At 46.7% G+C, this 27,689-nt stretch overlaps 1 protein-coding gene and 1 long non-coding RNA gene across 7 annotated transcripts; one reads left to right on the plus strand and one right to left on the minus strand.

The window, feature by feature from the left end:
• Positions 1 to 8: 8 nt before the first annotated feature.
• On the minus strand, positions 9 to 26,622 carry LOC138177343 (A-kinase anchor protein 13-like). Of its 3 annotated transcripts, XM_069108502.1 has the most exons (6): positions 24,505 to 24,913; positions 22,048 to 22,162; positions 20,067 to 20,181; positions 19,383 to 19,422; positions 17,986 to 18,097; positions 9 to 1,477 (listed from the first exon to the last, which is right to left on the minus strand). In XM_069108502.1, exons 1-6 carry the CDS (start codon positions 24,759 to 24,761, stop codon positions 1,313 to 1,315), a joined length of 804 nt encoding a protein of 267 aa, XP_068964603.1. In that variant the 5' UTR covers positions 24,762 to 24,913; the 3' UTR covers positions 9 to 1,312. The 3 variants fall into 3 exon arrangements, 2 of the variants coding, with proteins under 2 accessions (XP_068964603.1, XP_068964602.1); XM_069108501.1 differs by lacking the exon at positions 9 to 1,477 and having other exon boundaries at positions 17,532 to 18,097; positions 24,505 to 26,622; XR_011172476.1 differs by lacking the exons at positions 9 to 1,477; positions 19,383 to 19,422; positions 20,067 to 20,181; positions 22,048 to 22,162; positions 24,505 to 24,913 and adding an exon at positions 18,286 to 18,894.
• On the plus strand, positions 11,189 to 18,058 carry LOC138177344 (uncharacterized). Of its 4 annotated transcripts, XR_011172479.1 has the most exons (5): positions 11,189 to 11,680; positions 15,591 to 15,641; positions 15,749 to 15,855; positions 16,602 to 16,690; positions 17,232 to 17,431. It is a non-coding gene; the product is annotated as an uncharacterized lncRNA (long non-coding RNA). The 4 variants fall into 4 exon arrangements; XR_011172480.1 differs by lacking the exons at positions 15,591 to 15,641; positions 15,749 to 15,855 and adding an exon at positions 17,919 to 18,058 and having other exon boundaries at positions 11,531 to 11,680; positions 16,605 to 16,690; positions 17,232 to 17,388; XR_011172478.1 differs by lacking the exons at positions 15,591 to 15,641; positions 15,749 to 15,855.
• Positions 26,623 to 27,689: the final 1,067 nt, after the last annotated feature.

A 27,689-nucleotide genomic window follows, 5' to 3' on the forward strand; every position in this document is an offset into this window, starting at 1 on the left:
TTGACCAGCCCTCTCCTCCACCATACACTCCGCCTCCTCCAGCTTCCCCTTCCCCACCCCAACCCACTGCATCAACACCGGAAACTCTGCTAACTCCTTCAGACAATACCCAGAACCCTGTTCACTTCCACAAATACAAGTCAAACAGGGTGGGTCCAAGGGGGCAGGGGAAAATTGGTGCTGAGGGAGTTTCATCCCCTCCAGAAAGTCTTATTCCAACCCCCACCCCTTGGTGTCTCTGGATCGAACCTCCGCATTCCACCTGCTCCTAAAATAGCGCCACCCGCCTCCCTCTGTTCCCGTGGTAACAGGCTTCCGGATTGGGAATTTTCTCAGGATCTCTGGAGGGATCTAGATTGGGGATCCCTTCTCACCTCCACATCCCTCTGCCACCCCCCACTTGAACTAAAGAAGAGGTTAGGGAGGTCTCATAAGCGCTACTTACAGTGTCCCTTCCCCAAGCTCCATGGGCATTTGAGAATTAGGGATGAAGGTTCCCTCTACTGCCAGATTGAAAACCTTTTTCAGTGCATTTCCAATTCAGTCCTTAAAACCATTACTTTGGCTCCCCATATTTTTTGGGAGGCAAGGTTAAATGGCTCTCTTCTAAGGCCTTTCTAGAGGTCTCAGGGAGAGAGGGAACCCTCTGGATCTCATCCCAGTCTACTAGATTTGGATCAACTTCACGGTTTAGGAGGAGGCCAAAAACAATCACATCATAAACCTGATGTGCCCTCCCTCTATCACAATGGACCTGGACTAGAAATTGGGGAAAATCAGAACCCATAATCCCATCCTTTTCTCTAGATAGAGATCTCAAGCTCTGTTCCCAGTTTAAATAAATAGGAAGGAAGGGGGAAATGGATCCTACAGTCCTGACTCTCAGTCCTTTCCAAAGGGACTGACAGGGTCAGCTGCAAAGTTGGCAGTTTCCTAATTCCACCCCCTACTGCCCCACATTCCTTATCTTCCTTCATCCTATTACCCCCACCCTTCCAGCTGTTCCTGGGACAGATGTTACAGAATTGAGAGCCTGAGGAGGAGGAAAGTCACTGGGGGGGATGCCAGAAGAACAGCTGCAGGGTAGATACCCCACCACATGTTTCCTTTCCTTTCCCCATCTCCCTCTGACATTCTCTTTGGACATATTCCCACAGCTACCCACTCCTCAGAATAAGAGAGGGAAGCCACAAGATATAAGCATCTGACCCTAATAGTCAGAGTTTATAGAAGCAGGGAATCTTTAAGGTTCAAAGAAGGAAAGGAGGAACAAAGACACAAGGGCCAGATAAGGGCAAGCTGGTAGCAAACATCAGGGTCCAGGTAACTTACTTGGGCAGATAAGGGCTTCCTTGGCCGTGATGCTTTTGTTACAAGCATAGCACATCGTCATGCCTGATACAGAGATGGTGGTGAAAAGGTGCCCATTGGTATAGCGGGCATCCTTGGCTTCTTTCATCTTCTCTTTTTCCCGGTTCTGTAAGGAAGATGAAAAAATGGAATCAAGCTAGAGAAGACCTGGGCAGAATTCCAGAGGGTCTAGAGAGATAGTTAGATAGACAGAGCATGGTTACTGGTGATCAGAAGGTCCTGCCTGGGGAATGCCAGAAAGAGAGCAATTTGGAGCAGTGATTCCTACCCAAGGATGCTAAGGAAATAGCTAGCTGCCCAGAAGGGCCCACCATTTATCTTCCAACCATCAGGGACTTGATCTCAAAGGAGTCACCTAAGTCCCCCTACCCACCTGGCCCCGACGGCTTGGCTGCCTCCGATTGCCACTCATCTTTTCTGCTTTGGTCTTCAGAATCCTCACCCACAGCCTACCCTCACCCCCAAGGCCTGGGCTCTCCTTGTCCCCTTGAGCTTCTGTGTTCCCTCTGATGGGAGAAGATGCGCAGAGAGGAGGGTAGTGCAGGCAAGGCAGAGGATGCCAGCTCACCAACTCTGGGAGTTAGCTCCTCTTATAACCATGACAACCAGTGTCAGAGCCGCCGTCACTGTGGCAGCCACAGCAGGGGGAGCAAGGAGATTCCCCTGATCAGACTGGGTGGGGGTGGAGTCCTACCCCCAAGACCAGAAGTCACAATCTCCAAGCTTTGACCCCACCCCATTAGAGCTAGACTTTCCCCTTCACTTTATCCTAAACAGATAAGGATTTTTCCTGGGGCATGGGGGTGGGGTCATTATGTCTATCCCCCTTTCTCTAGGCAAGATGAACCTTTTTTCAGACTGAACCAATCTGGGGCACTCTTTCTTTTAGATCTAGATCTAGGAAAGGAAATTCTAAAGTCTCCCTTGCTTCTGTCATAAAGTCTGTTCTAGAGTCTAACTCTGATGACTTTTATCAAATTAACTCCTTCCCTTTCACTTTGCCCTTTTCAGAGAGATGAACCTTTTTTTTCATTTTTAAGTTTTTTAAGCTCAGAAATACCCTTCTGTTGTCTGACCTAAATCCCTTCTCCATGACAGTATTAGTTTTAACTTCATGGATATAGAAGAAAATGCAATTTCTCCCTACGTATATACATACCAACCTGAGAAATTTATCAAGTCTCAGATGCTATATACTGTCAACCCTTCTTTTAGCCTTCTTACGTTCCAGTAGAGATTAAAAGTTTACAAAGTAATTTCATCGCTCAGACTTTATAAGATAGATATCATAGGTATCATCTCCATTTTTAAAGATGAGGAAATTGAGGTTCACAGTAAAGTAATTTGCTCAGGATCACACAGCTCATGGAGTTCAAATGTGAACTCAAATCTCTCCGGACACTAGAAGTGCTGTTCCACTATGGCACACTGCCTTGTCCGTTTTCCAAACCCCTGATTAATTCAGACAATTTCCTAGTTCTGAGGCACTCTCCTCTGAACTTTCATCTATCAATCTCCAGCACCCTAATCTTCCCCAAGAACCAGTGAAGATAGAGAGATGAAAGTACCATCATCTCTCTATGTCCATATACTCTACAACCCTCCAAAGTGGCTTCCTGAATCTGATCCTTGGATCTTTCCTTTAGACTTGAAGGAAAAGGACAAAGGGGAATAGAAAATTCCAGTCCCTTGAGAGGCATTATGATATGGAAGTAAAAACACTGACTGGACTTGAGGGGAAAAACCTGGACTCGACCTTCACCTCTGACATTTACTAGCTAAGTGACTACTGGTCAAGTGATGTAACATCAGGCTTATTTGCTTATCTGTAAAATGGGCATGGTAATATTTATAAACCATATAATTTTGTGATGCTTAAACCCTAAAGTATTATATAAATGTTAGCTATTCTTCCCCCCAACCTCAAAAACAGAGACTGGAGATACAGTCCTGAGTCTTCCTTAGCACAGATATGGCCACAAAAGGTCCTTTGCTCCAAGATCTTCAGTGGCTCCCTACATACCCAGGCAAGTTCAAACTCCTTTGTCTATCTTTCCAGCCCCTAGACTGTAGGAAGGCCTCCAGGGATGTTATTTCCTTTATTCCTCACAGCTAACATTTGGAAATAGGTTTCAGATTTCACATTTCCCTTCTTATTCTGATTTTTCAAATGAGGAAACTGAGACTTCCAAAGGTTAAGTTACTCCCCCACATCCCAGAGCAAGTAACAGCAGAAGGCATTAAGGATGCTAAGTCCACCAGGCCACAAAACCACATTCCCCCTTAAGCATTCTATACTCTGGCCAAACTAAAAGAGCTTCTCTCCTAAACCTTAACTTTGCTCAACTCCTGTACTTCTGCCCAAATTATTTTCCATGCTCAAAATGTTCTCCTTGCCTCCTTCATCCAGTGAATTCCTCACCATCCTTTAAAGTTTAATTCAAATGCTCCCTCTTCCTCATTTAGCCTTCCCTAAAATCCCTTGTTGAAAGTGACTCTTCCATGGAATTTTGGCCTTGGTACTAATCCAATCCTTTTCTTACAGATGAGGAAACTGAGGCCCAGAAAGGCTAAGTTACTTGTTCAAGGTCACAGGAAGTAGTACATGCAAAGCTGAGATTCAAATCCAGGTTTTCTGACAACAAATTCTGCATGCCTTCTCCCTCAGACCTCACATCATTTTTATATTTTCCTAATGTACTTCATATGTATATTGTAGATAACAGTAATCATCCTACCTTATCTTCCTACTAGACTATAAGCTCCATGAAGGCAGGGCTATATCTTATACTAAAATGGTATCCCTCTTATATCATGGCACTAAAATACCCAAGATACTACATACATGTACACACACACCAGGAAAAAAAAACCCTTTAATATTCCATGTTAGAAAGGCTTGAGGAAGAGGCACTTTATTATATTGCTGGTTGGACTATACATCGGTACAAACTTTTTGGACAGCAATATGGTCATATATAATGAGTCACAAAACTGATCATACCTACTCTTTGACAGTTAAGACTTCATCCTAAAAATACCATATAAAGAAAAAAAAAAAGAACCTGTTTTGATCAACTTCTTATCTTCCCTAGCATCTAGCACAGAGCTCCATACCCAATAGCGCTACAAACTCTAGATGAGTGCCAGGTATAATGAAGGACTAGGAATTCTAGAGGACTCAAACCCAGATTCTGGGAATTTCATTTAGAGGGATTATATAGTCCTGGTTTCCAGTCTGAATCACCCTAACACAGAGAGGGTTAAAAGTGGGGCAAGGGTTGCCATGGTGCCTGGGGTCAAAAAGAGGAAGTAATGGAAGGCTGAGTCAGAAGCAGGGGCTGTACAAGGGCACAAGACCTGGAAGGGGGGAGTTCCACTGAGCATTCCTGGGATACCCTTCTTTGCTCTGAAGGGTCTCCCATATGTGGCCAAAAATAAGCAAAGCCAGTGGTCCCTTACTCCGTCCCCACTTCTTGCCTCTTTTCCAAACCTCATTGTCTCTTCCTGCTCCATTTTTTCACCCCGTTCTACTCTTCCTATCTCCCTCTTTTTCTTTATTCCTTTCTTCCCCCTCCTCCTCAGTTCCCATCTACTTTTATTTTTTTAAACTCTACCTACTCCTCTGGTCCTCCCCATATCACAATCTTCATCTCCTGTATCCCTTCCTTTGCCTCCATGCAGATTAACTTCTATCTACTACTACTTTCATGATAATTGAAAATCCACCTTCCACTCCCCGACTCTGAAACCTCCTACCCCACCTGAAAATCCTTCCTCAGCAATTTAGCCTCCCTTCAGCTTGATCTAACAGCTTCTCTTGGGTATTATAGGTCCTCCCATAACCTTTCAAACCCTTAAAGATTCCCTCCAAAAAATTTCATCCTTACCTTTCCTTCACCCCCCTTTACCTGGATCAGGGTCAGCTAGTTTTGCTAACCTAATAGCATGGTGCCCCAGATTGGCCCCACACCCTGGCACCCATTTCTGTTTTTTCATATTCTTTCCTCAAATCACAATTTTTCGAATCCCCAACTCCATCTTCAGACTTCCAATAATTTCACTTGTCTAGATACCTCTTGTTGTCTCCTACATTCCAAATTTTGGAGGTAAATAATCCATGGAATTGGGAGAAGGATATAGACAAAATCAAGGAAGCAAGAGGCTTAGGGGCAGACCTAGAAAAGGGGACATGGGATAGATCCCTTCCTTCCTCAGATATATGGCCTTGATTCCACTGGAAGCCTTGAGTGGCCAAGTCCACCGGCACACTGGCGCTTGAGACCCTACCCAACTCAATGTCCAGGAACTTACCCTCTCCTGAAGTGATCCCCTCTCTGGCCTGGTAAATAGTGGGCAGCAGCAACAGCACATAGCGGCTTGGATGCTGCCAAGAAGGGAGCTGGCCCCTGGCACTGCCTAGTGCTATTGTAGGAGGTAGTTTGTGCCAGCCCTAGTGTTCTGGGTCAGAGGGGATGAACCAGACTGCCAAAGGAGACTCTAGGGTAAGCTGGATAGTTTTATTATTATATTTTACAAAGCCCTTCTGGTATTATCACTCTTTCAATAAGATGGGACTTCTTCCAACCACTTCCCTCTCTTCCAAGACCTTCAGGAAAGGGAATGCTATTCTTTAATCCAGGGTCTCCCAGCTCCAATCATCAGAAAACCTTTCATGCTAATTTCCATCTTTATTAATGCAACTTTCAGTCCTTTCTGCCTAGTTTATTGCCTATGGAGTTTAAAATACATCAAGGTCTCTCCCTCTCATTTCTGATTTCACTCCCCAAGCTGCCTTCCTTGTTGACTTCTCTTCTGTTGCTATAATGCCAGCCCCTTCCAGACCACAGAATCATAAATTTAAAGCTGAGATTTACAAGGCACCTAGGTCCAACTCTTTCATTGTATTTCTTATTTTTCCTTGCACAGGTCAGCCTTTATCTCACACCACAAAAGACTCATTAAACATGATACAAAAGACTTACAGTAGTCCATAGAGCAATATAATTATCTCCAGTGAGGTCCATCTTTCAGAAACTGTACAGTCCCCCAGATCCTACCAATACCCTGTGCACCAAGATTCCCCTTGAAAGGAAACCAGTTTGGGTTTGCTAGGAAGGAAAGCCCCCAACATTCTAGTGAGTCCCATTTACCACCCAAGACCATGAACCCCAGAAAAGGAACTACAATTGATGCTGCTAGAGTCAGACTCCCTTTCAGCTGGACCTGATGGCCAATTAGCAAAGGGCAAATCCTAAGTCTTTCACTGCTCCATGTCATCCCTTCAACTTCCTAGCTGTTTTTCCAGTTTCAAACACCATGTTCTTAATCCTCTCCTCTAACAAGCCAGTGCTAACCAAGAACTTGCCTTTCTTTTGAAGATTAGATTCCAGAACTCTTGAACTGGGAGCATCTAGAGAGGCAACCACAAGACTGACACTAGAATTCAGGAAATTTCCTTAGGAGACTAGAATTCAGGAACTCTTCTTTCGTTTTCCTTTTGGTCATTTTGTTCCCCCTTCTCCCAAGGTTGATATTTATTGGACTGAGAACTTGGAGCCCAGGAACTCTAGCCACACTTTCATTTTACAAATTTGTAAAGTGAGAGCTGGAAAGGCGAAATGACTTCTCTGTAAGTGGAAGAGCTGGGGTTTGAGTCTCTGAGGGGACCAGAATAGACCCCTTGCTCTAGAGCAGGGGTCCATTAACTTTTTATGTGTCATGGACCCCGCTCTGGCAGCCTGGTGAAGCCTATAGACCTGATCTCAGAATGTTTATAAATTCACAAATTAAAAGATTTATTATTATGAAATAAACCAACTGTATTGAAATAGTTATTTTTTTAGTTCCCCACTCCAGGTTAAGAACCCCAGATACAGGATATCTTCCTTCAGGGTCTTAGAGTGCAAAATAATATTCGTCCTTTGCCTCCAAGTCCCTGAGCTTTCTCTCCCACTCACAGGTCCTTTTGTCCTTCCTTGCTCCTGGCCCTTTCCTGCTCCTTATTGCCCTCCTAACCAAAGCCTCCTTCCAGAGATCTTCATCTTGGGGAAGGGTGAATGAAAGGGAGAGGGAATTGTGGGTTATGGCCAAAATGTTTTCTCTTATCTCCTGCCATTCTCCCTTCATGTTGTCTCTTAGAATGGGAGATGAGGGGACAGCTAGGTGATGCAGTGAATAGAGTACCGGCCCTGGTGTCAGGAGGACCTGAGTTCAAATCCAACCTCAACACAAAAAACTAGCCGTGTGACCTCAGGCAAATCACTTAACCCTAATTGCCCTGCCTTCCCCCTCCAAAAAAAAAACAAAAACAAAAAAAAAAAACCGGGAGATGAAGAAAAGGATGACCCACAGGAAGGGAAAAGCAATGCCAAAGCTCAGACCTTGGCTTCCTGCTCTCTACTAGCAAGCAGCTGGAGGCCTGTGAAGCCTAGCCTGGGATGTTTGGAGATAAGAGATAGTAACGGCCCCAGTCCCCAGCCTCTCATTTTTCCAACCTCCCACCCCAGCCATTGGGAGATTTACCAAGAGGTCTACTTTACCTCTCTATTGCTGCCCCCTCACATCAGACAATAGCCCTCAAGTGTTTTCAGGAGAGACCCTGCTTTGTAAGAAAGGACTCAGGAGTCCTGGCTTCTACTGGGGGGCTCTACTAAGGTCTGTAGTCACCTGTGGCTCTGCCCTATGACCATAGGACTGGGGTCATTCATTGGGAAGACAAAGGATCTCTAACTGAAAGGATTTTGAGGGAAGACATAAGATGATCCCAGCAAGGCCTTACCCTCATAACATTCTAGAAATCTGATCTCCTCACTACAGGAGATTATTTGGAGAAGGGGACAAAAGCAGAACTAAGGCATTTGTTTCAGAGTAACAGAAAATCCCAGAGAAAATGCTGGGCTCAAAACAAGACTTCATAAATGTTTGGTGGATGAAGGAAGTAGAGGTCACTGGAGCAGAGAGACAACGGTGGAGAGGGGACTTTGAAGCACAGGGGCAAAATGAGGTAGAAGGGGATGGAGTACAGGGGTCCTAAAGAGAATGAAGATATAAGACTGGGATAGAGACAGGTAGAAGAGTCATTGAAAAATCTGCTTCAAGGCCCAGACATTCTGGCCCCTAGTCATTCTTCAATCCAGCTGCACCTGTCAGGCCAGGAGAGAAGGCTGAGCAGAGGGGTGAGGGGGAAGAAAAGCAAACAGACAGGCATTTGTGCAGATGAACAATGGCTGTGCCAGTGCTCCCTGCCCTCCTGGCACAGGGCAGGCCTGCTGGGCTACAGGAAGGGGGGGGCAGCTGCTGTCTGCAGCCTATGCTCTTGTCCCCCCATTCTCCTGCAACAAACCCAGCAGGGCCTGAACACCCAAAAGCCAGCTCACTCTAACTGAAGGAAGAAATGGGCTACTTTACTTCTCTCCATATCTCCTATGACTCTGTCCCTGCAGAGTCCAAACAATTCCATTTACTTTACTCTAACTTGTGGGAAATACTGTGGCCTAAGGACTGAAAATAAGGTTGTGTGTATTCACAAATTATCTTCCATACATAAGACTCCAGAGTTTCTACCTTCACCTCCTCCCAAACAGAATGCCTTCAATCTGGTTGCTCCCCGATCCGTTCCCCCACTCCCCCACTGAAACCATGGAATCAAAAGACACAGAAAATGAAATACACACAGGTAAATAAACACACAAACACACACACACACATCCTAGAGGGGGCTCTAGCCAGCCCCTTCACTCCTTTTCTTGAACATTAATCCTAACAATGTTTCTTAAAAAGCTGGGCTCTGAGCTTCTCATTTTAAATTCCCTCAACCTATAAAGATTCCTCCCCAACACACCTTAATTCCTCTTTCTCCAGTTGATTCTCTAGTCTGTTTTCCTTCCTTTCTCCAGGCTCCATAACTCCCTAGATTGTTCAGTGTTTTCCTAGCTCCCAGAGTGTCAGCCTCCCCTGGGGAACCCCAATTTCCTCAGCCTTCCCTCCAGGACTTCCGGCCTCTTAGTCCCCTCCCCAGCTTTCCCAGCCCTCCCCCTAGCTTCGCTCAAGTCCCTATACACAAAGCCAGCCACCTCTCTCCACTACTCAGAACAAAGAAACCTTCTCTCTCCTCTTTCCTCACACCCTCAGTTCAGCTTCACACCCAGATGCCTGGATCCTAGAAATCCTAAGAAGATCTCCAACTCCCCAGCGCCATCCTTTGCATCCTGTCTCCTGGCCCCTGACCTTTCCTGGTCAGAAAAGGAGCCTTTGTTCCTGGAAAAAAAATCAGTCTCAGGGTTTGGGGGGTAGGGGAGAGGTGGGAAGAGAAAGAAGCTTATGGGAATTGGGGAAATTTGTGGAACAGGGGGATGTTGGAAGCAAAAAAGTTGGTGATGTTATGAAAGAAGAGAAATAAGGAGTTAAAGTACTAAAAGTGCTACAGAAGAGAAAAAGGACAGTTGAAGAGCCAGATGGGAGTAGCAGAAGAGGAAGATAAAAGCAGAGTTTTCCTCTCATGGGTGACCACAAAAGATGGGTAAAGATCTAGATAAAACTAAAGACCTAGGTCCAAAGCACCATATGCCCCAATCTAGTGATCTTTCCATCTCCCCCCACTTCCTATCATGTATAAAATGAAAAAAGAAGGCAGCTAGACTGGAGGGAGAGAGGGAGACAAAATATACTGATGAAAGGGGATCCCCTTCTGTAACCAGTTCTCTCATGGCCCTCCCCTTCCAACAAGCCCAAGACCACAATACTTTCTAAAGGTGCCCACTTTTTTTTGGCCCCAGTGGGTTTTAGCCTCCAGGTCTCAATTTTCAATAATGAGGAAGAGACTGGTGAATTCAGCCTCCCAGTTATCATCCTGAAATGGGGACTGCAGAAGGGGTGGAAGGTGGTGTGAATATAGACAATCCAGGTGACTGACTTCTTAGATACTATGGCATCTGACCTCCAAGTTCCCAAATCTCACACCCTCCCCCACCCCCTCAAAGAAGCCCAAGTAATTCTGCCTACTCAGAACCCCTTCACGCTTGCCTAAGCCCTTTCCTCCCACCCTCTGGTCTTCCCCACCCCCCCTTCCTTTTTAGGGTGGAACCCAATTTCCGTGGTTTCAAAAAGCCTCTCCGCCCCCCCTGGCCTCACTCCAGGGTCTCAACTCTAACGGCCAAAAAAATAAACAGACTTCTGGAGCTTAAATAAGACTGGCCGGAGTGGTAGCAGAAGGGCTCAGGGAAAGCCTGCTGCTCCCTCCTCTCCCTGTGCTAGTTTTTCCCCCCAGGTTGTCCCAACCTAGCCCTCTATTGATCAGGACTCTAACTGAAACCTCAAGTTCTTTGCAGGACACCAGATCTTCAGCCCAAGCCTTACCAGTCAGGCTGTCCCCTCAACCCTCAGGCTAGCCAAATACAAATCACATCAGATTTGGCCTTCAGACTTGGGAGCCCAGGTGTCCTACTGTCTAGGGGCAGGGAAGGAAATATAAAAGGAGGGTTTTCCACCACCTTTGGGGGTTTTCAGAGGTCATAGCATCCAAGCTTCTAAGTGATCTTGCTAAGCACCTGGGCCCACCAGGGCAGCATGGTGTGGAGGAGAATAAGTCAGAGATTAAACCAATTCTGAAATTTTAGTCTTGGGCCCAGATCACAATGAGGCCAGTGTGAGTGAGGAATGGTGTCAGTCTACTGTAGAGGTGGGAGGATTGTCTAATCTAGGCATGGGTCTTCCACAAGCTCTTTTCCAGGATCCCACTTAGTCACGGTAGAGTCATCCCCATAATTTCCTAGAGTCTAAGGAATTGGAGGGATCATTGCTCTTGGGGTGTGGGTCAAAGGTCCCACAAGTGAGAATTAAATTTACAGCTAGAAAAGGGGTTTCTTGGGGAGACAGGTACCTGGGTTGAGGAAGAAAGGATAAAAGGTGAGAGGTGGAGGGCCTAAGTCTGGAACTTGGGCAATGAAGGGAGAGCATGGGGTCCCGGAGGAGGGGGAGAGGGGAGCACACTGAGTTGGCAAGTAGGGTACAGCTCCCCAGAGGGTTCACAGCTGGCTCAGTAGACGGAAGAATACCCACACAAAAGACATTAACTCCCTTCCTCAGCCACGTTGGGGGTGGGGAATAATGGAAAGGAGATGAACAAGGGTTTGTCTTCCCCCACCCCGGCCCAGACCGAATGTGAATGTGAGTGACTCTATGTGTAGGGGGGGAGGTTAGAGAGGGTGAATCACAGCTGGAAAGTCCATTTGTGGCCGAGCCGTGTGCAGTTTGGTCCCGGGGAAAGATCGCGCAGGGAAAGCCCCCTCCACCACCGGCAGGGACAAAGGTGGGAGCACGGAGGTGGCGCCTGCCGGACGTAGAGGCGGGGGGGGCGGTGGCCCCCCCCGGTGGTGGTGGGGCGAACGGTGCAGTGGTGGGACGGGGAAGGGAGCTGCGGGGAGACCCCCCTCCCCCCCAGCGCTTTACCCCCTTCCCTGCCCGGCTCAACTTTCCAGGAGCCCCGAGCCCTGGCTCCCGACTCCCGTCCACACCCCCCCCACCCCCCGTTTCCCTCTCTTCCTGTCCCGGGCCGCTGTTAACGGCTCCGCCCAAGTTCAGCGCCCCAAACCGGGAGGAGAGGGGGCGCCGCAGGCCAGCCCACCTTGATCGCCTGCTCTCGGCTCCGGTCGATCCGCGCCCGAGTGAGGGATTCGATCCGAGACATAATCCGGGGGGGAGGGGGCCGGAGCGGGCGGGGGCCGCCCAGGGGAAGCCGGGACTCGGCCGCGGACCCAGGCGTCCAGCTATTGTCCGCGGGTCAGGATGGGGGGGCAGGGGGAGGGGTCCGCCCAGCACGCGTCTGTCTCGGGGACAGGAAGTCTGACTCCCCCAGCTCAGCACCCAGCATCAGTTCCTCAAACCTAGTCTCCACCCCCGCCGAAGCTTGGGAGGGAGGAGAGAGGGGGGAGGAGCGGAGGGGGGGAGGCGGGCGAGGGGAAGGGGCAGCCGCGCACCCGCCGAATGGGGGGCGCCCCTTGGCCCGACTCTCTCCCTCCCACCCTCGGAGCCCGGAGCGCTCTCCTCGACTCCTCCTCTAATCTCCTCCAAACTCGTCCGATTCCCCCCACCCCCTTCTCCCTAGCCCCCTTACCTTTAACTTCAGGCTTTTAGAACTAGGGGGTGAGGTACCTAGGGCCCACCCCTCCCCCCAAGCACTCAGGTAAAGCTGGGCTTTAGGAGACAGGGGGAGGGGGAGGAAGGGAGGGGAAAGGGATCCAAAAAGCTAAATATTCAGTGTTAAAGGAATGCAGCCAAAGGGTCAAGTGTGAAGCACCCAGTAAACGTGGTCCCTTCTTTTTTATAGGGTGGCAGAGAATCCCTTGCCCCGTCACTGGGGGCAGCGCTCCAGGGCAGCCCTCTTGGTTGGGGCAGCCGGACTTCTCTTTCCCCGTCCCAGCAGAGGAAGAGTCCCTGAGCTCTTCTGAAGGTTAACATCCGTTCTGCTAAGGAAGTCTCTTTATATTTAAGTCCCACCGCTCCTGCTGTAGTTTAATTAAGTCTTATGTTTAAAACTACGAGCAAAGACTGCTCTCTTCTCATCACTTTTTCCTTCACAAGCAGGCCCAGGAATGGAAGGATTTTTTTTGTTCTTTTTTTTTTCTTTCTTTATATCCTCAGCGTTTAGCACAGTACCAGGCCCATAGTAAACACTTAAATTTATTCTTTGTGGCTGAATAATCGTCACCTTTGAGAGATTATTCCTGAGGAATTCTTTTGCTTTTAGGAAAACTCCTCCTTGAATCTAACCTCAATCCCTCACCTTTCAACCTGTGACTGCTTCTCAGCAGGTCCCTTTTCTGGAGAAGGGAACAGAAGGCAATTGTATACCATCTGTGCTGGGAATTGGCCTGGTTCTGGTCCATGAAGGTGTGGCATGTGTTAAAGGGGGACAACCTGGCCCAACAGCTAGCTGCTCTCTTTTCCTTTCTCCAGTCCAACTCAGCATTCTTCTAGGTACCAGTTTTAGCTCCTGCCACTATTTTGGGAACCTTCATCTTTTCATTGGCTGGGTTTGGCTTGGCCTCCCCCCACACCATCAGTGTATTTTCTCTTCCCTAGCAACCACTTTCCCAGGGTCACTAATTATCTCTTTCCAAATCCAAGGGCCTTTTCTCAGTCCTTACCCTTCTTGACCTCCACCAAGCCTTTGACACTACTGCCCACTCCCCCCTCCAAGGTTTTTGCTCTTTCCTGGTTCCACTTCTCTCTGTAATAATGGTTCCTTCTGAGCACCTTAGCAGGATCATTTATCCAAGCCCCACCCACTATGTTTGGTTGTGGAGCTCTTATAGATTCAGTTATTATCCTTATAGAGATGACACTCAGACCCACATTATCCCTTCCTTCTCTCTCCCTTGAGCTCTAGGCCCACACCCCCTGTATGACCTGTAGATATTGCAAACTCAACCTGTCCAACATTGAATTCACCTTATTCCACACCTAAATCAACCCCTAATGTCTCTTTCTGCCAAGGGCACAGTTCTCAACTCTTTACCCTCTCAACTCCTGATAACCAGTCACAGTTGTCAAGCCTTGTTGATTCTGCCTCAGTAACCTCCCTCACACCTGTCCCCTCCTGTCTATTCACACAGCCAACACTCATTCAGGCTCTCCCTGCCTTCACAGTGGACCTGGCAAAAGCTCCCTAATTGCCACCCCACCATTTTGTCTCTGAGCTTTCTCTGCAGCCAGCCATGCCCTCTCTGCATCCTCTGCACAGTTGCCCAGTCTTACCCACGTCAATTTTCTACTCAAGACAGGCCCTACCTGTCTTGCCTCTAGGATAAAATACAGACTGCTTGGTTTGGTATTTAAAACCCTTCATCTCATTCTGGAGCTCAGCTCAAGTACCTCCTCCTACCAAAGGCCTTTCCTGACTTCCCCCACTTGTTATTGAGGGGAGAGAATAAGCATTTCTGTGGGGCCTACTAAGTGCCAGGAACTGTGCTAAGTGCTTTCTAGACATCATCTCATTTCATCCTCAAATATCATTACCCCCATTTTATAGATGAAGAAACTAAGACAAACAGGGATTTACTTGCCCAGGGTCACACAGCTGATAAGGCTGCCAACACCAGGCATTTTTTTTTCTTTTTGAAGGGCAATTGGGGTTAAGTGACTTGCCCAAAGTCACATGGCTAGTAAGTGTGTCAAGTGTCTGAGGCTGAATTTGAACTCTGGTCTTCCTGACTCCATGGCTGATGCTCTATTCACTGTGCCACCTGGCTGCCCTAAGAAAGGGTTCTTGAAGAGGGTGGGATTTTAGCTGAGACTTCGAAGGAAGCCAGGGATCAGAGATGAGGCAGGAGAGAGTTCCAGGCACGGAGGAGAGCCAGTGAAAATGCCTGGTGGGGGCGGTTAGGTGTCAAAGTTAGGAGTCAGGAGGACTGGAGTTCAAATTCAGCCTCAGACACTTGACACACTTACTAGCCATGTGACTTTGGGCAAGTCACTTAACCCCAATTGCCCTGCCTTTCCCCTAAAAAAAAAAAGGAAGCCTTTCTTGATCTCCCTTAATGCTAGTGCCTTTCCTCTGTTGATTATCAATATAGTGTCCTGTCTATAACTTGTATGTGCATAGTTATTTGCCTGCTCTCTCCCCGATTAGATTGTGAGCTCCTTGAGAGTAGGGACTGTCTTTTACCTTTCTTTATTTCCCCAGCATTTAGCACAGTGCCTGGTACACAATAGGAACTTAATAAATGCTTGTTGTTGTTTTTTTTCTTTTTTCCTTTCCTGCCCTGAACCTAGAGGAAGGACCAGCAAAAATGGCACAATAACCCTTTACATCAGCTGGACCCTGGCGTCTGGACTCTGTCTCCCCCGAAGGGCAGCCAGGCCTGACGAATGAGCTAAATTTAAAAACAGCCTGAAAGAGGCTGGAGTCAACCAGCCCCTCTTTCCCCTTCCCTGCTCCACCCTCTGAGGGGCCCAGAGGAGGGGACAAGCTATGGCTCTGTGTCTCCTCCACAGAGTTGGGCAGACTCTGAGGCTGCCAGCTACAACTGAAGAATAGATTTACACAGTCTTTCCCAAATGTACCTGAACAGAGATCTGAACCCTAATCCTAAATAAGCCCTAGAAATTAGTAAGTCCCTTCTCACCCTTGGCCTCCAAATTCAGACTAGATATGGGGAAAATGAAAGGCCCTACTCATTTCTATCTCTCACCCTCAAACTCTGTCCCATGCACTGCAGTGTCCATCCATGATGTCTCACGGAGCCCTCACTCAATGAAGACCGAGGAAGGTGAGGCAATCTGCACAAAATCCAAAGGATTTAGCCTTATTAAGAAACCTGTTCTCTGGCCACAAAGATGAGCCATAGATGTTCTGTCTTTACTCTTTCTCCCTCAGTGCCTACCAGCCCATGCTTATCACCTAGGAAATCAATCCCACCACTCCCACCCAGTGACCCACCTCAGATGAAATGAAATGGCTAAAACACCACAGCTCCTAGTCGGGTACAGTGGAAAGAACACTGGTGCTGGAGTCAGAGGACCTCGGGTCATGTCCTGCTTCTAACACTTACTACTTGTGTGATCTTGGCCAACTCCCAGTTCCCTTTTCTATAAAATAGGGGGCTTTAGATCTATTGTCCTACCAGACTTAAAGTAGCCACTACTTTCTGTATCCCATCCAACATGTGAAACATTCCGTTTCTCGATGGAGAATAGGGAAAAGGGGATCTGGATACTCGGCAACAGCTTGTTTTAAGCTAACAGTGGCAGTGTGGATGGCTGGCTCTGTCCCTTTTACATTGACCCTTACTGAGGGATGGAGGAAAGGAGCTAAGGCATGGGTAAGCAGAGAATGTAAGGTATAAATGACCCAGGGGAAAGTAGACAACAGTGCCTCAGATTTCCTCAGTGGAGAAGTTTAGGAGGTGATTAGAGAGCCTTGAGAGAAGAAAAGCTAGCATAAAAGGCAACACAAGGAATGGAGAGACTTCTAACACTCTCCTTTCCAACCTAGCATTGAAACAGGGTGATTTTCTGTCCCACAACATCTCAGGACAAGGTTCAGCAACGAGATGAGAGATCTGGGGGACAGGGCTGGAGCAATAAAGAGGGACATCAGAGGCTCCCCCACCTCCTAGACCTTTGTCTTAGCCCTCGAATATTTAAGGAGGAGGAAAGTATAATTATTGCTACCAGTGCAATTCAGAAACACTTCCATGTGAAAGTCACATCTTTCTCTTTGTGCTTAGTAGGACTTCATCTCCTGGAAGACATAAAAGGCTCTTTCCCTGCCCTATGATCTCCTCCACTGAACAAGAACAGGAAGGGAGAAAAACAGGTAAGATTTGAAAGGGAGGCAAAGTAGATATAGACAAAAGATATATTCAATGAGGAAAGACAGAGAAAGAGAGAATGTAGACAGGAAAAAGATAGAGACAAAGGAGTAAGTCAGAAACAGAACACCCTAGAGGGCAACTGAGAGCTAAAAAAAGTGAATATAGGGAAGGAAATGTTGGGTGGCAAAAATTCCATGACTTATTCTAAAAGCTTTTCTTTTCCAACCTGAACACCAGGGTCCCTAAACACCCTCAGCTTTATCAGGACTAGCCTTTTCATATCCAGTCTGGGTAGGGTCAGCTTCCTTGGTCAAACCCACCTTGTAGGAAGAGAGGAATTCCATTATCTAGAACTTATCTGCCTGTCCCTGAGCTGCCAGGAAGAGGAAACAGGGACCTTAGGACCTTGGGATTCCTTGATTTCATACTTTAGAGGTTTGCATTTCCTAAGAGGAGAGAGAAGACCTCTTCTCTTAAAGGTTTTCATATTCGCCGCTTATTTCTCTTCCTCCCTCTGGCCCTGTGTTTTCTTACCTCTTTCAGCCTCAACCTGCCCATATCTCTCTGGTGAGAAGATGTTAACACAATATCAACAACCTGATGTTGTTGTTTCAACAATATCAACCCCCTTTGATACACAGTTGGGAACTATGTGTCTGAATCTACATTAGCCTGGAAATGGGATTGCAAATAGCCACAAGTATGTGTATATGTACATGTGCATACAAGAAATCATGCCCATGGTCTAGCTTTCTTCTTTCTTTCTTTTTTTTCTTTTTGGTGGGGGGGGGGGAAGGTAGGGCAATTGGGGTTAAATGACTTACCCAAGGTCACAGGCTAAGTGTATATGTGTGTGTGTGTGTGTGTGTGTGTGTGTGTGTGTCTGAAGCCGGATTTGAACTCAGGTCCTCCTGACTGGAGGGTCAGTGTTCTACAAACTAAGCCACCTTAGTGGCCTGCCCCACCCCCACTTCTAGTTGTAGTATCTGCCCCAAAGCAGGGCTTAAGTCCTTTACTGCATGTCTTTCAGCTATATGGGGAAAAGGGGAAGGCAGAAGAGCCATATCAGCGTTAAGCTTATGGAGCTTTGCTTTTCCCTGAATCCAGCTGTCTACAGCTGGCAGCTAAAGCGAATAGTAGACTGGGTGGGAACAGAAGAGGAGTTGTTGGGAAAGGGAGCTTGTCTGGCTGCTTCAAAACTGAACCCAGGTTCAAAATCTCTATTGACAGGGATAGGAATTGAAGGGAGAGGGGAAGAAGAACAAAGATGAAGTTCTGAGTCCCCAGTGGCTCCTACCTTGGCTTTGCCTGTCATGCCCCAAAGGAGGCTAAGGGTCCGTTGAAGGGAGTGGCCGGCCCGTTTTCCTGAGAGCTTTATGTCCAGCTGGCTGCAGCTGCCTCCCCAGATCCTGAAGAAATAAAAAGACAGAGTTGGAGACAGGGACAGGATGGAAGGAACAAAGCCACCCCCAAGAAAGTTAACAGAGAGAGTAGAGACATCATATTGTAAAGAGAGAGAGAAAAAAGAGAAGACACCCAGAAAGTGGGTGAGAAACAGAAGAGTCAGAGAAAAAGCCTCAGAGAGACAGATACCAACCTCTTCCCTCCTCTTCCAGTTGTCTGGACCTCCCAGATCTGGTTTATTTTATCCCTCTATTCCAGAGAGTGGCTCCAAGCTCCTCCCAGTTAACCAGAGACTCCCCTCATCCCCCTGAGAGGTTATGGAGCAGGGCTTGGCTTCTCTTGACATCATGCAGACCCCAAATAGAAGTAGGATGGAGTTTGGGCAACTCAGTGGCCATGTTTTTCCTGTTGCCAACCTCAGTGGTTAGGGAACCCTCGGTGACCTATACCTGCCCCCCCTTTTCTGTTTGAGAATGGTCCCTGGGCTCACTGCCAGTCAGAGCTGAGTTTCCTGGGATTTCATCAGCCCTATCCCATGAGCTAATTCCAAAACCCAGAGCCAGGAGGGGGCTGTGTCAGCTGAAGACTTAAGGGACCCAAAAGCAGAACTTAGTGTTTTAAAGGCCCCTTTACAATGTGTCCTACTAAACAGGCCACAGCTGTGGGATTCAAACAGGTGCTGATTTGCATGCTCATTTACATGATACTTATTGAAATCTTCCAGCACTAGGTTTTCTCACCCAGTGTGGCCTCTAGCCCCCTCCCTGCTCCTCTACTATTCCCTCAGCCCCTATCCAATACTGCGCCTTTCCTGTATCCACTGCCTTCCCAACTCTTGTCCCATGCCACTTGTCAATTATCTGAGTCCCTTAATGTCTGACCAATGCTCCAAGGTCACTGGCTCTATCTACTCTCCCTCCCTAAAAGCTCGCTTTCCCAGCTATTTTCCATCCCCTAGCCTTTTGTTGCTGGTTTTCCCACCTCAGGCCTTATCCCTCTATCTTGGACACCCCCTTCCTCCTGATTTCTCCTCCATGTAGTAGTGACACTGAGAATCTCCTCTCTTCATCTACCACGGTAGAATGGGTCAAATTCCAAACCTTCCAAAGAGAAAGGGGTTTCTCGGGTGCTCAGAGAATTACATGCATTAGAAGTAGAAGGGAGTGTTTGTTGGGAAATAGTGTTTCTGAAAACAAAGTGACCCCTCAAGGTCACAAAATCCACCACCCACAACCCCTTTGGTTGACCTACCTTCAGATTTCTGAGGGGCTTTTTGAGCTCTACACTCACCCGTTGTTGAAGTCAGGACCAGGAGATTGGGGTAAATTCTCTGCTAACACAAAAGGAGACGAGATATGTCTGGCTAAATCGAAACAAAGGCACCTACAGCTACCTCCCTTCCCCCCCTCTACACCTTGGATCAGGTTCCCAGGGCTACAGGTGCCTATGACTCCATCCCCAAGGCGGGCACTGGGGACTTCTTGGAGGGAGGGTGAGGGCGGGGTCTGAGCAAAAAAAAAAGGGGGGGGGGGCTAAAACCTAAATTAGAAATCCCAAGAAAACTAAAAGGAAGCTGGGTAAGTAGGGAAGCTGGGGCATGGATGGATGCTTAGGATCCAAGTCCCCATCTTGGAAAGAAGGGAAAGCAAGGATTGTCCTCTGCCTATGGTGAAGATATAAGCTGGAGCTCCAGATGCTTGTGTCCTGAATTCCTCATTTTTTATGAAAGAAAAATCCAGGAAATGTACACATTCACCCTCATTTTGGACAGAAATTTGGGGAGTCTCCAAAGGGAGCATAGTTAGGCATAGACCAAGTTGTAATGAAGAGCCAGGATATCTCCCTAGTCCTGCCTAGCCCTAGTCCCTGACTCAGATAAAACAGTTCAGTCTGGTTCCATACTTCAGAGAAGATGGGGATACATCCATTGTTCCCTGCCTACCCCCTTCTAGCATCCCCCTCCCTCTTACTCACCATCACCATCTAGATCCAAGTAGCCATCAATACCACTCATGGATACAGATTTGGAGAGGATGCCACAGGCAGGGCCATTCAAGGGACCAGAGGATGGATGGTGGGAACTCTGAGCCTATAATCAGTCCAATACCCCCACCACCCCAAGAGGTTATTGAGTTCACCTTTCTACCAAACTCTCCCCACTTTACATCATTTGATTCCTTTCTAAATGTGGGCCTCCCAGATGGATGCTACTCCTTCCTTGACTACCCACTTGGGGTCTTTCACTTTAGATGGTTGGAAAATTATTATTGCACCCCCTCCTTTCTACCAGATGCAACCTAACTTCAGGCATTCTTAAAGTCGGAGATCTTTAAGAAGAAAATGAATTCTTTTGAATGGCCTAGTCTTGTGTTTCTCAATCTGAACTGGTATATAGACAACTCTGGTAAAGTGAATGATGTTGTGAATTACCCAATCTGACTTGATCACCCAGTCTGATTTGGAGTGGAAGGAGGGAACCTTATTAGAACCAATGAGACAAATGGCACTAATTTAATTAGGTAGAAAAAAGAGGAGAAAAACCGGGGAGAAAATGCAGAAAAGAGGAGATGAGATAGAATGCTTGGAAAGGTAGGATATACCTCCAGAATGACCTGGAGATCGAATCCCGGGCTCAGACATTTAGCACCCACCCAGAACACCTGGCCGTGTAACCTTGAGCAAGTTACTTAACCCCAATTGCTTAGGGGCAGCCAGGTGGCTCAGTGAGTAAGAGCACTGGCTCCAGTGTTGGGATGACCTGGAGATGGAATCCTAGAGAGCACCACACCCAGAAATAACTGGCCGTGTAACCTTGAGCAAGTTACTTAACCCCGATTGCTTAAAAAAAAAAATAATGAAGAAAGATAAATGGGAGATAAATTATGATAAGGCTTTGAAAAGACCCAGATGGGAGAGGAGGGGCAGAAAAGTTAAAAGGATGAGCTGCCTGGGCCCCAGACTGGATAAGGTACCAATGGTTGTAACAATCAAAGATTCTGATGTAGAAAATGCAACTAGGCTTTCCTGAAGCTGGCTACCCTTTCCCTCTTTCCTGATTTAGGTTTCCAACAAATTAAACATCTTGTTTTGATGAGGAGACCCTCAGTGAGCTAGAATGCTTCTCTAATACCCAAACACTGAAGAAGAGCTGAGGTGGGGGAGCACAGAACAGGAGAGGTTGTAGGTACATTGGCCAGACAGAGGTGGCAGAAATGATAGGGACTCCCCTTCCTAATGGACTACAATTGTTTATCAGGGTCCCAAATACCTAGATTTGCCTACATAATAATTATAGAATTAAGAAGAAGTTTGCCTCAAAAATGAGGGGACTTTGGGGTCCACAGTTGAAAGGGCAAAAAAAGGGAGCCTGTTTCATACCTCTGGGAATGAAACCAGTCTATTTTGGAGAAGCTCCTCACCCTTCAAATTGTGGGTAACTTAGGAAGCAAAAGATTAGATCAATCAGTAGATGAAATTAGACAACGATAGAGAGACTCATACACAGACAGGAAACATAGAGGCCCAGAAAGACACAGAGAAAATAAAGAGACACAACAGAGGATACAGAAAAAGGCCGGGATGGGGCGGGGGTGGGAAGTGTAATGGAATGGAAAGAGTGCTGGATTTGGAGTTAGTTCTGATAAGGATCAGAATCCCACCCAGCCCTGCTACTTATTAGATGTGACCTTTTGCAAGTGACTTAACCCTTTTTGGCTTCATCTTATCTATAAAATGAGGGACTAGACCCCAAAACCTCTAATCTACTTTCTAGCCTTACTCAGTCCTTATTAGATGAAGAGATAGAAGGTAGAGGGAGACAAATGGGCACGACATCTGACAAAAGCCCAGAAAGGTATAAGATAAAGTGATTTGAGGAGGGGAGTAGGGAAGAGAGAGACTGTGCCATAGTTTGGGGGGTAAGTAAGTACCCATGAGGAGAGAAATCTATCCATACCAGGTACTGGGGTTGGGCACTCTGGTCCTGCAGCCTCATAAGTGTCTCCAGCTCCTCCTGACTTTGAACTAAGGGAATTCTCCGAGGGTCCCTGGACCCCAGTATTTGCAGGTTCCTGTGGAAACACACATTCACTTTACTAACTATGTCCCTTAGTACCAGCCATACCCAGCATCTGGATGGATATCAACAAGTACCAGATCAATAAACAAGCATTTATTAAGATTTCACTATGTGCTAAGCACTAGGGATACAAATGAAAAAGCCAAAGAGCTTACATTCTAGTGGAGGAGACAAAAACCTATATAGTATATAAAAGATAATCACAGAGTAGATAGAGGAGGGAATAGCCCAGGAAATGTCGACCACAGAAGGTGACTCAAGCTGAATCTTGAAGGAAACCAATGAGGCTAGGGGGAACATTCTAGGCCCAAGGAAGGGGTAAGGGGCAGGTACTACAAGAGCATGCACACAGGAAAGTAAGCATCTTGTGTCAACCAGGAATGCAGGAAAGGGGGTAATGTGTAGGCAGACTGGAAAGACAGGAAGGGGCCAGGCTGTGAACAGCACTGAATGAGTTAATCCCTGGCTAGATTCTTCTGTTTTATGTCCATGGCCAGGGACACAAGCTGGCCTAGACTGGCCTCTCCATGTGGCGCCTCCCAAGCAAATAGCAGACAAGGGCGGCCCCTGCTGGTCAAGAGTGAGCTCTGTCCCAGAAGAAAGTTAGAGATGGGTCAGGGAAGGGAAGGAGGATGGTGCTGGTAACGGGGTCTCCCTACTTCATGCCACTTCCAGTTTTTTTTCTTTCGGCTATTACCTCCAAACCTGCCTCCTTGATTACTTTGCACTCTCTGCCCTATATACAGAAGTAATTTTGGATGAGGCATTGTGATGACTGTAGAGCAAGGAGGGGAATCATCACATCAGCTGGGGAGGTTCCGTGGTCTCAATTCCTAGGTGCTGGAGAGATGCTTCGTCCCCCACATCCTCCACTCCAACCAAGCTTACCACAGGGATACAAATTAGGTATCTGTCTTCTGAAATTCAGCCTAATCTAGCCCTGAACCAACAGGAGATGGGCATACTTACCAAAGCCTAATCAGGGCCTAATCCCAAATGGCAGGTCCTTACATTATCACTTACTCTATTTCAATCTGACCCTGGATCTTTTCCTCCTGACTTCCTCTGACTTTGGAGAAATGGTTGGGAATTTTCTAGGGGAGATGCCTCCATCTGTCTCTCTGTTCCCAGCTCTGGGGGGTGTATATACTATTCCCTTTACCCATATCCAAAGTATCCTAACTCCTTAGAATACCCAAAAAGCTGATAATTTATTCTATTAAAATGCAAGTTTAGCACAGTGAATGGAGCACTGGCCCTGGAGTCAGGAAGACCTGAGTTCAAATCTGGTCTCAGACACCTAACACAAAAACTGGTCTTGTGACCTTGGGCAAGTCACTTAACCTCAGTTGCTCTCCAAAAAGCAAAAAATAATAATAATAAAAAAATATATATATGTATATATCCTGCCTTTTCTTTGGGGTGGCTAGGTGGCGCAGTGAGTACAGCGCTGGACCTGGAGTCAGAAGGACCTGAGTTCAGTTCTGGCCTCAGACACTTAAAACCCACACAAAAAAACTAGCTGTGTAACCTTGGGTAAGTTACTTAACCCCAATTGCCCTCCAATAAGTAAATAAAATACAAGTTTAGTCCACTAAATTTAAAATTATTGAGAAGTTACTTTTCTGCTAGCCTCAGAGTGAAATCAGTGGGCTGAATGTGGGGTAAGAGGTACTATGCTAAACTGCCCCTAGAAATCTCTCAAACAATTTAACTTCTCTCTTCCTTTGTTTTTTTCACCTGAAAAATTAAAGTAGTTAGACTAGATAAACTATAGGGTTTCTCCTGGCATTGTCCATGATTCTATGAAATTCAAGATTAAAGATGTATGTCATGCTCAGGAAGTAAGGGAACCAATAGCAGCTGAAGAGAGGGATGGAACCCAATAATGACAGACAATAGCTAAGAAAGGGAATTCTGTTCTCTTCTCCCTCAGTTTTCTCAATTCTTCAAAAAGCAAGAAAAAAGGATTATTAGAGGAATTTAGGGCTACTAAGATATATCTATATCTATATCTATCTATCTATCTATCTATCTATCTATCTATCTATCTATCTATCTATCTATCTATCTATCTATCTATCTATATCTAAGACCATAGGCAGGAACCCCCAGAGTCCAAAAGAGATTCTGAATTAGATACCTGGGTTTTGTCCATCTAAGTTCCTTAGGTGGTAACTAGAAGTCTCAGACTCTCCTATCATCTTCCAAATCTGAGGGCATCTGTATGCAGGGATTAAAGTGCCAAGACAATTTAATTCTTCTCACTATTCCATCTTCTCCTAAGTCTAGGGATTCCAAAAAGATAGGTACATAGGTCCCTTGGGGGCTTACCCTCCCAATGGATCATTGGCAGCATCCTGGAATACACTACCAGGTTCCCAACTGTGACGCCTGAAAGGGTCACAAATGTAGCTTGGAGCACGATGGGCTTTTGATCTTCGGCAGATCACTGTCTGGAAGCCATCTTCCTTTTCCTCTTCTTCCCGAGACTGCCCACTGGGCTCCACGGCTGACAGGCATCTCCGAGTTCTTCCTTGGGGCACTGGCTCTCCTCCTGCCAGGAAGGCCTCAGGGATTTTGTCATTCATGGAAGTGGTAGATAGGCTGGCCTAGGCAGAAGACAAAGAGAGGTTGGGGGGAGGTAGGCTTGGGTCCTCTCCTTCAAGGGCTTCCTGCACTGGGGGTGAGGAGGAGTAATCCTTATCCTTCCAGACTAGCTTCCTAAATATCTTTCATGTTTTCCTTTTTTTTTTTTTTTTAAAGCCAGGGTTTCCAGTTACACCAACCAACTTTGGTTTCTGCCCCCCTGAGAGAAAGACTTCTCTCACCCTATCAACTGCACCCTTTCTCAAATGAATGAATGAAAAAAGCATTAAGTGCTTACTATGTGCCAGCTATTAGATATAAATACAAACATGTATGTCAATATCTGTCCTCAAGGAGTCTACACTCTAAGTAAGGAGGACAACACATATAGGGGAGTGGTGGCCAGGGAAGTATATTTGGGAAATCAGAGGGGATGGTAATTGAAAACATAGGGAAATGATTGACAATCTTTCCAGGAATGGTATTGTTGATATCAATACTGTTTCCAGAGCTATTGTTCAAGAGGGATGGAGTATAATCCAGGTGATTTGGCATGGAGATGGGTTGCAAAGTGGCAAATAGGCCCATACCACCTTCTTGGAGGCAGGCACTTTGGCACAAGTGCTCAGGCTAGAGTATATCAAAGATCCATGAACTTTCCAAAGACTCTTGACATTGAGGGTGATGAAGTCCAATCCATAAAGTAATTCCAACCAATCTACCAAACCAATGGCCCTTTGCTATGATGGAGATACAGGCATCTGGGCTTCCAGGGACTAATTCTCTAAGGATTATACCTCACTATCCAGTGAGATTTCAGGAGTGGTCGTGAGGAGCTGAAAGGCAAGATGTGTAGGTCATTTCTTCTGCCAGGTCCACCAAGGGAAGGGGTATGAAGATGAACATAAGCATCACTCAAGCCCATTAGTTACCCCAGGGATTTCCTTGAATGTTAAAAAGTTCTTCCTATCATCTATTTTTCCCTCCCTCCCAATCCAATCTGTCCACTATCCCTGGCCACATGTAAAAGTTACAGAAAAGGAGATTTTTGGCTAGTTACCAACCTTGTGACCCTTTACCACCTAAGGCAGACAGGGAGTCAGGGCCTTAGACTTCTGAAGCTGGTAGTCTTAGTTCCTGACCTGTAGTACCCAGGGATGGAAAGGCAAACTGGTACAGCCATTGTGCCCATCCATGCCCTTCCTATGCCAAGGAGGTAGCTAATGTGCAGCCAGCCACCAGAAGGACCTTTCTTCCTCCTCTATACCTAGGCCTGATGCCATCTGTACAAGCTGCTGCCAGATCATGTTGGCAGCCAGGATAGGTATGTTTGAAGGGAGTGGGAAAGATGGTGAATAGCTCTGAGGTCAGGGCAGGATTCTCTGCCAACGAGGCACTTTCTAGGGAAAGGTAGATACAAAATTGTATGGAACTGTGGCTGAGGGAAAAGGAACAGGAACCGGAGAGGAAGTGGAGAGGGGCAAAGGAAGTGAGAACAGGAGCTTTGTTATTTCTATATGCACATGCAAATAAGTATCTCTAGGCCGATAGGAGGTGAAGTAAATAAAGTGCTGGGCCAAGAGTCAGGAAGACTGGAATTCAAATCTGGCCTCAGACACTTACTAGCTGTGTGACCCTGGGCAAGTCATTTAAACCCTGTTTGTCTCAGTTTCCTCACCTATAAAATGAGCTAGAGAATAAAATGGCAAACAATTCCAGTATCTCTATCAAAAAAACCCCAAATGGGGTCATGAAGAATTGAACATAGCTGAACAACAACCACCCCTATCTCTCTCACCTGTTTTCCTCCCCTCCACCCCATAGCTCTGCATCTAGAATTAAAATAGGAAGGGGCAAGGCAAGCAGAAGGAAATGAACTGAAGTCTTTTCCTGTTTTCTCTCCCTTCCTGGAGACAAACCACCTGGTCCCCTCGCTCTCCAGACACAGCCCCTGATCCTGATATCATGGAGTTCCCATCCCCCTTCCTCCCAAAGCCCAGAATTACAGTCAGTCCCCACTTCCCTGGTGCCAGTACCATGCTGGTCCATCCAGTGGAAGGCCTTCCCATTCCCTCTACTAGTGTTGGGATTCATCTCTGAAGATGAAATCCCTACAAGTTCCTCTTCCCTCTCATGACATAGACATAGGATTTAGAACTGGAATGAATCTTAGAGATCATATTGACCAATAGCATCATTTTACAGATGAAGAAACTGAAGCCCAATTAGGCATTTCTCAAGCACCTGTGATGTCAAAGCTTCTTCATTCCACTCCCAGAAAATCCTTTCTTTTGTCTCAGTGCTGTAACATAGGAGCCTTACTCTTTTCTTCAAGGGCCTGGGGTTTGGCTGCCTCCCCCACAATACCAGCTCTTGGTAATTCCTCCTCGGTGTTCCCTTCCCCAAACCCTGGCCTCCTAGCTGTATTTCCTTTTCTGTTCCTTGATCTTCCTTCCTTCCTTCCAGAGACTCTCCCCCTCAACCCTTCTTCCCCCACAGGCCTCCTGGGCTTAGGAAATGGAACAAGCGAGTAGTAGCCAGAGCTGGGTCTCACACAATGGTTTTATTTAGCTTCAGAATGAGATCATATCATGTCACATTGCTGTTTCCGCTGAGCATAGATAGATCGTTCTGAAATAGATCTGGGTTGTCAAACACTTTTGGGGGTGGGGAGGGGTGGGGAAGAACATTAGGAAGAGAGTAGGTCACTTCATTCATCCCCCTTAGGTCAGGAAGTTTCTCCAGTCTTGAAGCGTCAACATGTATCTCCATTTTCAAGCACCATCTCTAACTTCAAGGAAGACTTTTGGGTGTCTTAAACTGCATCCCTTCTGCTTCAGTTAACAAGGGAACTAGTCACTCCATCAACATTCTTTGAGCAATAAGCAAAGTACTAGAGAATAGTAGTTGGGTGATAGGACAGTTAAAAA

This window comes from Petaurus breviceps, unplaced genomic scaffold, assembly GCF_028583685.1.
Source record: "Petaurus breviceps papuanus isolate PSGF00001 unplaced genomic scaffold, PetGlider_PUasm1.0 90388, whole genome shotgun sequence".
Classification (NCBI taxonomy): domain Eukaryota; kingdom Metazoa; phylum Chordata; class Mammalia; order Diprotodontia; family Petauridae; genus Petaurus; species Petaurus breviceps.